We start from the raw sequence: 13,198 nt of genomic DNA, 5'->3' as shown, positions 1-13,198 counted from the left end.
TCCGTTCCACTTAGTTTCCCTCTTTTTCTGTTGAGCTCCCAGGCATTGGACAAGGCCTTCCAAATCAAAGGAACTTAATTCATTCATCAAACATTGAAACATTGGACGCTGCCAAATGCTGAGACTGAAATGTTTAAGCGTTTCCACCCCCAGCAGTTGTATTTAAGATAAAATTCGGGAGATTTTTATATCTAGTATGACTTCAGGTGTTTTCAATATCTGTGAGATGGAGAGAAGTCCGGTGTGGGTACATATATATGTGGGCTGCTGCTGACGCCTTCTCAGTTAGAAGGAAGGCTGGGAACGTATTAGGCTCTTGTTAGGGAATTGCTAGACTAGGCGGGAGCTAATGGAGGGTTAAAAAAAAGGGGGGGGTGGTGTCATTAGATTGAAGTGTGAATTCAGATAAAGAATTAAGGCCAAGGGCACACTTAGCAAGTGAATTTAAAAGGAGAGATGGTGGTGGAGAGAGTGTGAGATGTTTGAAATTTCAGAAATGGGAGCTAATTTTCAATGAAAGTGGTAATAACTTTATATGCATTATTTCATATGAACAAAAACTTTTCTGGGATATCATATTTCCCTCTAGCTATGAACTTAAATTCCTTTCTTTTACAAGCAAGCTTACAACTTCTCTTGTTAATAAAACCAAGACATACCCAGAGTGATTTTTTTTAAAGGTTTATTATTTATTTATTTTATTTATTTTTGGCTGTGTCGGGGCTTAGTTGCAGCACGCTGGATATTCACTGAGGCATGCGGGATCTTTCGTTGCAGCGCAGGCATCTCTCTAGTTGTGGTGTGCGGGTTTTCTCCTCTCTAGTTGTGGCGTGCAGGCTCCAGTGCACCCAGGCTCTGTAGTTTCAGGCATGTGAGCTCTAGTTGAGGCGCGCGAGCTCAGTAGTTGTGGTGTGCAGGCTTAGTTGCCCAGTGGCATGTGGGATCTTAGTTCCCTGACCAGGGATTGAATTTGCGTCCCCTGCATTGTAAGGTGGATTCTTTACCACTGGACCACCAGGGAAGTCCCCCCAGAATGATTTTTTTTAATGCAAATCAAATCATTTCACACCATCGAAGGTAGAAAAAACATCTGCTGATATTTTCCAACCCTCATTGGGAGGAAAACATTCCCTCTACTAACTTAAGTTTGAGTGTTGATGGTGGGGCTGTGAATGAACTGATAATAGATTGCCAGGGGAAAAGACAAGGTTTATTTACACATGCATGCAGGAGCAGACGAAGAGACTCCTGGACAACTAGAAATAGGAGATTATATACCAACTTAATACAGGAAAGGAAGGAGGGAGAAAGAGCCTCTGGGAAAACAAGTGGACTTTTAGGAAAGGCAAATGGGCTTTTATGAGAACAATGGAAAGTATTTTGTCATAATGTTTGTTTGTTCAATTTCTCATCCTGGTGCCAGTAGTTTGTTGGTCTCCTTCCTAGCTGGAATCTCCCCTGAGAGGGGATTTACGGCAGCTTCACTCTTAGAAAGCTCTGCCTTTAGGGACTTCCCTGGTGGTCTTGTGGGTAAGACTTCTTGCTCCCAGTGCGGAAGCCCGGGTTCGATCCCTGGTCAGGGAGCTAGATCTCACCTCCTTCAACTAAGGAGTCCATATGCCTCAACTAAGACCCGGCGCAGCCAAAATAAATATTAAAACTATTGTCTTTAAAAAAGAAAAAAGAAAGCTCTGCCTTTAGTTAGATAAGGGACACTCTGAAAAGGCTTTTTTTCTGCATCCGCTGTATCTTCAATGTCCTCAGTTTAAGGGAATCTTTATACCATTTTGGGGGATCCGATTGAGTCCTATCACCCCTTAGTGTCCTGTCTGCTGTGGTAAAAACACCTTGATGGGCTTCCCTGGTGGCGCAGTGGTTGAGAGTCCGGCTGCCAACGCAGGGGACACGGGTTCGTGCCCCGGTCCAGGAAGATCCCACATGCCACGGAGCAGCTGGGCCCGTGAGCCATGGCCACTGAGCCTGCGCGTCCGGAGCCTGTGCTCCGCAACGGGAGAGGCCACGACAGCGTGAGGCCCGCGTACCGCAAACAACAAAAAACACCTTGATTTGCCTTTGTGAATTCTTGTGTCTGTAGCCTCAATGGGTCTGCCAATCAAAGTCCTCCATCTTCGTTTAGCACGAGGCCCAAGCTGGACCAATCAAATTACCTTCCAGGAATATGAATCTTGAGCGCTCTGATCGGAGGATGGGAGGTGACTGGAGCTACTGCATCCTGAGGGAGGTGTCCTGAAGAGACTATACAACCAGAGTCAATGTCTGCTGCTTGCACCCACAAAAATTTAGCCTATAAAGAAGTTGGCACTTGGAAAATGGAAAACAACATGCAATCATTCATAGTGTAAGACATGAATCAGATGCTTTTGGAAAGGAGTAAAAAAACCACCCCACATCTGATAAGCTTCTTGGTCAGCCATCCAGTCCCCTAACCCATAACCCATATACACATTATTCATTCTCATATTCAATCTCCCTCTCTCTCTCCCTCCGCCCCCTGCCCCCCAGCCCATCCTTCTCATCCATTTCTCCTCACGGTCACTGCTATGGTGTGAATGTTTGTGTCCTTCTAAATTTCTTATCTTGAATCCTAACCTCCACTGTGAAGGTATTAGGGGATGGGGCTTTGAGGAAGTGATTAGGCTTTGCCCTCATTAATGGGATTCAATCTCTTTTACAAAAGGACTCCAAGAAAACTCCCTTGCTCCCTTCTACCATGTGAGGGTACAGCAAAAAGGCACTGTCTATGAACCAGGAAGTGGGCCCTTACTAAACACAGATTTTTGGCACCTTGATCTTGGATTTCCCAGCCTCCAGAACTGTAAGCAATTAATTTCTGTTTTTATAAGTCACTCAGTCTATGGTATTTTGTATATACATATATAGAGATGGAATTTTGTATTTATATAATATATACACATATATATAACGTAAAAATATATATAGTATTTTGTATATATAGTATTTTGTATATATATATATGACATTTCCTTATTCATTCATCAGACACTACTAAGGTTATTTCCATATCTTGGCTTTTGTGAATAATGCTACAATAAACATAGGAATGCAGATATCTTTAGGATATCCTTTTATACCCAATTTGTTGATTTTTTTAAAAAATCATGACAGGATTGTCAAATGTTTTTTTCTGCATCCATTGAGAGGATATGATTTTTATCTTTCATCCTATTAATGGTATATAACATTTATTGATTTGTGTATGTTGAGCCATTCTTGCATCCCAGGGATAAATTTCACTTGATCATGTTTTTTGATCCTTTTAACGTGTTGTCGAATTTTTTAAATTGAAGTACAGTTGATTTACAATGTTGTGTTAGTTTCTGGTGTACAGCAAAGTGATTCAGATTCTCTTTCACATTCTTTTAAATTATAGGTTATTGCAAGATATTGAGTAGAGTTCCCTGTGCTATACAGTAGGTCCTTGTTGATTACCTATTTTATATATAGTAGTGTGTATATGTTAATCCCAAAGTGCTAATTTATCCCTCCCCTCCCTCTTTCCCCTTTAGCAACTGTAGGTTTTTTTCTATGTCTGTGAGTCTGTTTCTGTTTTGTAAATAAGTTCATTTGTATCATTTTTTTAGGTTCCACATATAAGTGATATCATATGGTATTTGTCTTTGTCTGACTTACTTCACTTGGTATGTTAATCTCTGGGTCCATCCATGTTGCTGCAATGGCAATATTTCATTCTTTTTATGGCTGAGTAGTATTCTATTGTATATATATATACCACATCTTCTTTACCCATTCATCTGTCCATGGACACTTGCCTTTTCGTTTTGTTGATGGTATCCTATGCTGTGCAAAAGCTTTTAAGTTTGATTCTGTCCCATTAGTTTATTTTTGCTTTCATTTCGCTTGCCTGAAAAGACAGATCCAAAAAAATATCTCTAAGACCTATGTCAAAGAGTGTTCTGCCTATATTTCCTTCTAGGTGTTTTATGGTTTCAGGTCTTACATCTAGGTCTTTAATGATTTCCAGTTTATTTGTTTTTATGCTGTGAGAAAATGATCTACTTTTATTCTTTTATATGTGGCTGTCCAGTTTTCCCAGCACCACTTCTTGAATAGACCATCTTTTCTCCATTGTATATTCTTGCCACATTTGTCATAGATTAATTGACCATAACCGTGTGGGTTTATTTCTGGGCTCTCTATTCTGTTCCATTTATCAGTATGTCTGTTTTTGTGCCAGGACCATACTGTTTCATACTGCAGCTTTGTAGCCTAGAGTCAGGGAGACTGATATCTCTGGGTTTGTTCTTTTTTTCTCAAGATTGCTATGGTTACTCAGGGTCTTTTGGGTTCCCTACAAATTTTAGAATTATTTATTCTAGTTCTGTGAAAAATGTCATGGGTATTTTGACAAGAATTGTATTAAATCTGTAGATTGCTTTTGGTAGTATGGACATTTATTTATTAACATCTTTATTGGAGTATAATTGCTTTACAATGGTGTATTAGTTTCTGCTTTATAACAAAGTGAATCAGCTATACATATACATATACATATATCCCCATATCTCTTCCCTCTTGTGACTCCCCTCCCCACCCTCCCTATCCCGCCCCTCTAGGTGGACACAAAACACCAAGCTGATCTCCCTGTGCTATGCGGCTGCTTCCCACTAGCTATCGGTTTTACATTTGGTAGTGTATATGTGTACATGCCACTCTCTCACTTTCTTCCAGCATACCCTTCCCCCTCCTGGTGTCCTCAAGTCCATTCTCTAGTAGGTCTGCATCTTTATTCCCATCCTGCCCCTAGGTTCTTCATGATTTTTTTTTTTTAGATTCCAAATATATGTGTTAGCATACGGTATTTGTTTTTCTCTTTCTGACTTACTTCACTCCGTATGACAGACTCTAAGTCCATCCACTGCACTACAAATAACTCAATTTCGTTTCTTTTTATGACTGAGTAATATTCCATTGTATATATGTGCCACATCTTCTTTATCCATTCACCTGTTGATGGACACTTAGGTTGCTTCCATGTCCTGGCTATTGTAAATAAAGCTGCAATGAACATTGGGGTACATATGGTTTTCTCAGGGTATATGCCCAGTAGTGGGATTGCTGGGTCATATGGTAGTTCTATTTTTAGTTTTTTAAGGAACCTCCATACTGTTCTCCATAGTAGCTGTATCAATTTACATTCCCACCAACAGTGCAAGAGAGTTTCCTTTTCTCTACACCCTCTCCAGCATTTATTGTTTGTAGATTTTTTGATGATGGCCATTCTGACTGGTGTGAGATGATATCTCATTGTAGTTTTGATTTGCATTTCTCTAATGATTAATGACGTTGAGCATTCTTTCATGTGTTTGTTGGCAATCTGTATATCTTCTTTGGAGAAATGTCTATTTAGGTCTTCTGCCCATTTTTGGATTGGGTTGTTTTTTTGATATTGAGCTGCTTGTATATTTTGGAGATTAATCCTTTGTCAGTTGCTTCGTTTGCAAATATTTTCTCCCATTCTGAGGGTTGTCTTTTCATCTTATGGTTTCCTTTGCTGTGCAAAAGCTTTTAAGTTTCATTAGTTCCCATTTGTTTATTTTTGTTTTTACTTCCATTTCTCTAGGAGGTGGGTCAAAAAGGATCTTGCTGTGATTTATGTCATAGAGTGTTCTATGTTTTCATCTAAGAGTTTGATTGTGCCTGGCCTTACATTTAGGTCTTTAATCCATTTTGAGTTTATTTTTGTGTATGGTGTTAGGGCGTGTGCTAATTTCATTCTTTTACATGTAGCTGTCCAGTTTTTCCAGCACCACTTATTGAAGAGGCTGTCTTTTCTCCACTGTATATTCTTGCCTCCTTTATCAAAAATAAGGTGACCATATGTGCATGGGTTTATCTCTGGGCTTTCTATCCTGTTCCATTGATCTACATTTCTGTTTTTGTGCCAGTACCATACTGTCTTGATTACTGTAGCTTTGTAGCATTGTCTGAAGTCAGGGAGCCTGATTCCTCCAGCTCCGTTTTTCTTTCTCAAGATTGCTTTGGCTATTCAGGGTCTTTTGTGTTTCCATACAAATTGTGAAATTTTTTGTTCTAGTTCTGTGAAAAATGCCAGTGGTAGTTTGATAGGGATTGCATTGAATCTGTGGATTGCTTTGGGTAGTATAGTCATTTTCACAATATTGATTCTTCCAATCCAAGAACATGGTATATCTCTCCATCTATTTGTATCATCTTTAATTTCTTTCATCAGTGCCTTATAGTTTTCTGCAGGTAGTATGGACGTTTTAACAATATGAATTCTTCCAATCCATGAACATGGGGCATCTTTCCATTTATCTGTAACATCTTCAATTTCCTTAATGAGTATCTTATAGTTTTCAGAGTATAGGTATTTCACTTCCTTGGTTAAATTTATTCCCTATGTATTTTATTCTTTTTGATGTGATTGTAAGTGGGATTATTTTCTTGATTTCTCTTTCTGATAGATCATTAGTGTATAGAAATGCAACGGATTTCTGTATATTAACCTTGTATCCTGCAACTTTACTGGATTCATTTATTAGTTTTAATAGCTTTTGGTGGAGTTTTGAAGGTTTTCTATAAAGTCTAAAAAGTGTCCTGATAGCAGTGGCTGTAGTAACAGCAGGACTTTTGCTCACTCTCAATGGTCATGGACATCCCTAGTGCCCAGATTTTGGTCTTTTCTACTACTCTGTACTAAAAGAATCTAGAACTCTTTGGGCAGGAGGTGGAGGAGATCTATTCTCATATCTTGGGAGTTGCCCAGCAGTCTAGTGGTTAAGACTCCACGCTTCCACTGCATGGGGTGCAGGTTCGATCCTAGGTTGGGGAACTGGTATTACACATGCTGAGTGAGGCCAAAAAAAAGACAGTATACTCACGTCTTGGAGCAGTGAAAAATTTTGGAATGGGTTTGGACCACCTTACTTCCAAAAATGAGAAAGTGTTTACAGATAACAGATAAAGTGCTAAGAGTTAAAAGAAGCTAGCTTAATGCAACTTCCACTGGCCATGTTCTCACAATTTGAGCATTTAAAAATTTGGTTCATTGGAACTGCTTGTTATATAAGAGGCCAAGTGTTCATAATGATGCTCAAGTCAAGTGTGTTAAAACAGTCATAAAAGGATGATTGTAACATGGTATGTATAATTCAATACTGATCTTAAAAAGTAATATATATATTTCTTGCTAAGTATGTGCATATGTACATATATATGTATATATACATGCATGTATGTGTATATATGTATTTGTTCCTGTTTAATCAGTTAAGAAGAAACAAAGGGGTGTGGGGCAAGCCAGATAATCCTGGAAAATGTTGAACCATATCAAGAAATAGGAAGAACCGGACAGTCACTCAGACCAAGTGGAAAGATGGTTCAACAGTTAATCACCTCTAACGGTCACATACAGTAAACAAGCAGAAAGTTGGTTGCAGTTATGTTGCAAAATGATGAGGTAGCCAAATGTTCTATAGAGGAAAACTGACAACAAAACTTGCATTCTTTCGGAAGGAGCTGGATAGCCTCATTAATTATCCTATTGATGCACATAAAAGCTTTAAATAATGCTAGCCAGCGAGATCACCATACCATAATGACAGGCCAATGGGCCAGATGATTTTGGGAAATTCAAGTGTCAAAAATTTACAATCTATATAAAAGTAAGGTCTTAAAATGTCTCATGACATAACAAGTGATATTTTGTTTTAAAAGGAGACCGAAGAATATTTGGTCTGTGCAACTAGGTTTTATGGATGACCTAACTAAAGATCAGCCAGTTGCTAACCCATAAATTTCAACTTAATTTGTCTGTTACAGTATTATTCTTATTTTTGGTTGAATAAGATTAATAAAACCCGAGGAAGGTATACAAATAGTACCTGGTAGCAAAACGTAAACCTAGGAACATATGAAAATTGGAACCCTGGGAAAATATTCAAATAAGGACAAAAACATCAAGTCCATGGAGTTAACTTTTTAAAATAAATTTATTTATCTTATTATTTTGGGCTGTGTTGGGTCTTCACTGCTGCACGCGGGCTTTCTCTAGTTGCGGCGAGCGGGGTCTACTCTTTGTTGCAGTGCGTGGGCTTCTCATTATGGTGGCATCTCTTGTTGCGGAGCATGGGCTCTAGGCACGCGGGCTTCAGCAGTTGTGGCTCATGGGCTCTAGAGCGCAGGCTCAGTAGTTGTGGAGCACAGGCTTAGTTGCTCTGTGGCATGTGGGATCTTCCCAGACCAGGGCTCGAACCTGTGTCCCTTGCACTGGCAGGTGGATTCTTAACCACTGCACCACCAGCGAAGCCCAGAGTTAACATTTTTATAACTAGTTTTGGTATAATTATTTTTATAATCTGGGTACCTCTTACCTGTTTCTTAATGTGTTTAAGGCACTTAATAAAATGTGAAATTTTAAAAAATTATTTTATTTTTGGCTGTGTTGGGTCTTCGTTGCTGCATGTGGGCTTTCTCTAGTTGTGGCGAGAAGGGGCTACTCTTTGTTGCAGTGCACAGGCTTCTCATTGCAGTGGCTTCTCTTGTGGAGCATGGGCTCTAGGCATGTGGCCCTCAGTAGTTGTGGCATGCAGGTTCAGTAGTTGTGGCCCACGGGCTCTAGAGTGCAGGTTCAGTAGTTGTGGCACACAGGCTTAGTTGTTCTGCAACATGTGGGATCTTCCCGCACCAGGGCTCGAACCCATGTCCCCTGCATTGGTAGGCAGATTCTTAACCACTGTGTCACCAAGGAAGCCCTAGGTTTGTGATTTTAATGAAATGTTGACATGTGTTTAAATCTGATCAGTGTTTAAAAGAGTAGGGATATCTACTTTTAGAAATTCTTAAGTTTTTATTATTTGCACATCTATGAATAATTAGAGGAATGTTGGCTGCTTAAAGAATGTCAGTTGGTTCCTTAAATTAATAAATTGAACATTAATCAAAATCCAGATGAGTATTTTTCTCCAACCCATAAGCCCTTTGGACATAAGAGAATCTATCAACATGGTAATCCTTTTATACTCTGAGGTTCAGAGAAAGAGTCATATGAATTTTGGTGTTGAGCAGCAATCTCTCAATTTTATTAATTTTAATATAGTTATCAAATGTTTTCAGAGTGCTATAAAACACTGTTCCAGGCACTTTTTGTATCCACTGGATTAAGAGTAACATGATCCATGTTCTAGTGACATTTCAGTCCAAGAAACCCTGAATAATAAATCACTTATTATTATGTCTAAGCTGAAGTATCTCTTTTCATAAAAGAAAGGCAACAACACCTGGTTGGATGGACCAAATGAATTAATATATGTAAAAGTCTAGACAGACTAGACAGAAATAAATCATAACAACAGGTTTCTGAATGAGTACTACTCCTATGGCTTCCTTGAATTTTGATGTAATAAATATATTTAGGATTCACTTAACTTGGAACATGTTGAAGACAACAAAGGACATGAGAATGAATTCACACCAGAATGACAGTTTACTGTACAGTTAACATAAGCATAATCATTTATGACCCTAAGGATATATAATAAGCTTTTAATTTTATAATGCCTATTTATGAAGAATTGCTGAAAATCCATGGCCAACTGGTCTTCCTCAGTCCTGACTCCTCTTTTCTGAAATTGTCCAAATTCTGCTGATCCTCTCCTGAAAAATCCCATACTGCTCTCCTTCTTCCCCTGTGCTGAGATACACTGCCTTGTACTGAAGCCCTTAGCACTCTTTGTGGATTATTCAGGTTCCCCCCCGCACCAAGGTTGCAAAATTAAACTTTGATCAAAGGCTTCACCAATTGTAATTAACCATTACTTCTTTTCATACATACCTTTGCTATCTGAGACTTCGCCTTGGCTCACTCTCTCTTCCTGAAACCTGAGTGCTCTATACTCTGCCTCCTTAGGGTAAATAAATGTTCAATGTAGATCCTTTTGGTGAAGAGACACTTCCAGAACTTATCTGTCTTGACAATGGATCTCCATTTCACAGATACTTGAACACAAAATACTATTAGAAATCCTCCATGACTACAGTAACTTGGGGTTTTATTAACTATTACATCCACTGATGCATGGGACATAAATGTACTTTGAAAAGTTTAACTTCCATGATGAAATGAATTCATTTCATTACTTTCTTGGTTTTTAGTGTTTTAATTTTTAAAAAAATTTAAATCATTCCAGCTTTCACTTAAGGCCTATGATATCTAGTCCTTCACAGGGAAAAAAAATGGCAAGTCTTGAGCTGGGAGATATGTTAGAAGGAAGGTGAGAAAGCAAGGGGACTGCATTCTTACTTAGCCTCATGGCTTCTTCAGCCATTCCTGAGAAGACCGAGAGAAAAACAGAAAGCCAAGAAACAGAAGCAGCATCCTAGTTGCAGCTACGCATGGCTTATGACAGTTTATATTTATGATGCTTTGTAATGTCAAAAAGTGATTTCTGGGCTTCCCTGGTGGCGCAGTGGTTGAGAGTCCGCCTGCCGATGCAGGGGACGCGGGTTCATGCCCCGGTCCGGGAAGATCCCACATGCCGTGGAGCTGCTGGGCCCGTGAGCCATGGCCTCTGAGCCTGCGCGTCTGGAGCCTGTGCTCCGCAATGGGAGAGGCCACAACAGTGAGAGGCCCGCGTACCACAAAAAAAAAAAAAAAAAGTGATTTCTGTCAAACAAGGCAGTAATCATAAAAATCAAATTAAAACACCTTAAATTCTTTTTGGAAAAAGGTGGTACATAAATATATTTTAATAAATAAAATGAATTAATAAGCCAATTAGTAACACTTCCTTAGTTGTTTATATAAGCCAGTAAGGCTCTTCCCTGGTTCTTAGCCTCAGTGTGGCACCACCACTCATCCTCTGGCACGGTACCCTACTTCCGTCTTCCACAGTGGTGTAGAGATTCTTATAAAGCCCCTGTCATTATAAAATAAAACCTCCTCTCTATTCAAATCTGTAATAATAACAGAAATGACAATTTTAGTTCAAAAATCTATGTTTGCTACAGGGAAATTTAAAACTAGAATAACAGGATAGAAAAGTAGACTTCTCTGAATCACTTTTCAAAGTTCATCAATATGACCCTCAGTCTCCTCCAAGACTCTTCTTAAAGATCCTAGGACCTGTTTGATGAAAATAATGCAAGGATTCCTAAAAAATAACATAATATTGTCATATCCTCTCACATGGCTTCTCAAAAAATGGTCAGAAGACTTAGATGGTACACCAATGGATACTTTCAATTTCAAAGTTATATATTTATTTTGATGGAAATTAGAATATAATTAGCATACAGAACTCATAATTTCCATAAATAATATTTCCTAGGACAAGGCTAAAAATTCTGAGTCCCTTTAAAGGAAAATATTAAGTAAACACTGAATATGGTAAAATCTGTAAAGGATGCATACAAATGACTGAAGTTTAAGAAATATTGCTCTTTTCTGTTTATTTCAAGTTTATGTGACTGGTTATACTATATCATTGCCTTGATTAATCAATGTTTATATAATTTTAAAACTTTATGCTATAAAAATCACAGGGGAATAATCATAGGTTATTGCCTACAGGATTTCTGGTCATTAAGAAAAGTTTTGGAACATGACTCCTCATATAATCTTGTTTATAAAATAAATTACTCTCACTATTTATAACCTCTCCTGGGAATATAATATGCTACTAGTTAAAGGCCTAAATTTATTTGGCTTCTACACATTAAAAGTCTATCTATAACCATTCTCCCCACTATGAATAATATGATATTGCATGGGATGAAAAGGTCTGACCAAAATTTTCCTACATTTATATATTCATATGAGTCCCTTACTCCACCCCCACCCCCGCCAGGACAAAGCTAAAAATTCTGAGTTACGTGCTGAGGAGTAAGTGGAGGACTGTGGCTTAAGGTTTTCTCACATTTATTATATTCACATAATTTCTTCCGAGTATGGATTTTCCTATGTTGATTAAGGTGTGCACTCTGGCTGAAGGCTTTTTCACATTCATTACATTTATAGGGTTTCTCCCCTGTATGAGTTCTCTCATGCTGATTAAGATGTGTCCTTTGGCTGAAGGCTTTCCCACAAAAACTACATTCATAAGGTTTCTCTCCAGTATGAAGTCTATGATGTTCTGTAAGGGATGTGATACGGCTAAAGGCTTTACCACACTGATTACATTTATAGGGCTTCTCTCCAGTATGAATTCTCAGATGTTGAGTAAAGGATGAATGTTGACGGAAGGCTTTCCCACATTCATTGCATATAAAAGGTTTTTCTCCTGTGTGAATTCTCTGATGTTGAATAAGATGTATCCTCTGGCTGAATCTTTTCCCACATTCATCACACTTATAGGGCTTCTCTCCTGTGAGGACTATCTGAGGTTGAGTAAGAGATGAGTTTTGGCTGAAGGCCTTCCCACATTCACTGGGTTTCCCCTCAGTATGAATACGGGTAGTAAGAAGAATATGTTGATTGAAGATTTTTCCACACTCATTATATTCATAAGGATTCTCTCTTACATAGTTTACCTGATAGTAAGTCAAGTCTGAATTATGCTTGATGCTATTTCCTTGTGTGTCAGAATTAAGGGGTATTTTAATTGAAGGAATTCTCTGATGCATAACAAGGTTTGAGTTCAGATTATAGTTTTCCCCAAATCTATTACATTCAAGGCTTCTCTCCTGTGTGATCTTTTTGTGGGTGAAAGATACTTGTCCTAAATGTCTCTGCTGGTTTTCTTGGTTAGATTCTAACCGGTAATCAAAATCCCAGAGTCCACCTAAGATGGAGTACCAAAAACTGTCTCCTGTTAATCTCTCCATTAGCATGTCACAGGTTTTATTTTCATCAGAAATATTCTGATTTGATTTTTTAATTTCTGGACTATTCTCCCCATCTAAAAGAAATTCAGAACATATAAACACTTTTCAGTATTCTCTGTTTTGTAAAAGAAATTATTGCATAGTGAATTACCAAATGAAACTGACAGTAATGCAGACAAGGCAAATATGGCATTAAAAGTTTTGAAATATGGCCATGTAACAGGGGAAAGACTATAGAAGGATGATGAGAAGCAGTGAGCAGGTGGAAATTTTAAAATATGTGTGGTAATCATAAAAAGAAGAGATCAATCAGGAGCATACATAGTCGAAAGGAAATGGAAAGGAGAATAAG

General features: G+C 38.4%; 1 protein-coding gene across 3 annotated transcripts in view; it reads right to left on the bottom strand.

The window, feature by feature from the left end:
- Nucleotides 1–9,491: 9,491 nt before the first annotated feature.
- The window catches only part of ZNF713 (zinc finger protein 713), a 30,843-nt gene continuing 27,136 nt past the window's right edge, over nt 9,492–13,198 (bottom strand). The window contains exon 7 of one of the 3 annotated variants that reach the window (XM_067012453.1): nt 9,492–12,920. In XM_067012453.1, the coding sequence (XP_066868554.1) occupies nt 11,878–12,920 (1,043 nt within the window). In that variant the 3' untranslated portion in view covers nt 9,492–11,877. The remainder of the gene's footprint in view (nt 12,921–13,198) is intronic. The other 2 variants (XM_067012454.1, XM_059036684.2) reach the window with 2 other exon arrangements.

Source organism: Kogia breviceps, chromosome 14 (assembly GCF_026419965.1).
Source record: "Kogia breviceps isolate mKogBre1 chromosome 14, mKogBre1 haplotype 1, whole genome shotgun sequence".
In the NCBI taxonomy this organism is placed as follows: domain Eukaryota; kingdom Metazoa; phylum Chordata; class Mammalia; order Artiodactyla; family Physeteridae; genus Kogia; species Kogia breviceps.
The sequence above is the reverse complement of the archived record's forward strand: the minus strand, read 5'-3'. Positions and strand labels throughout refer to the sequence as shown.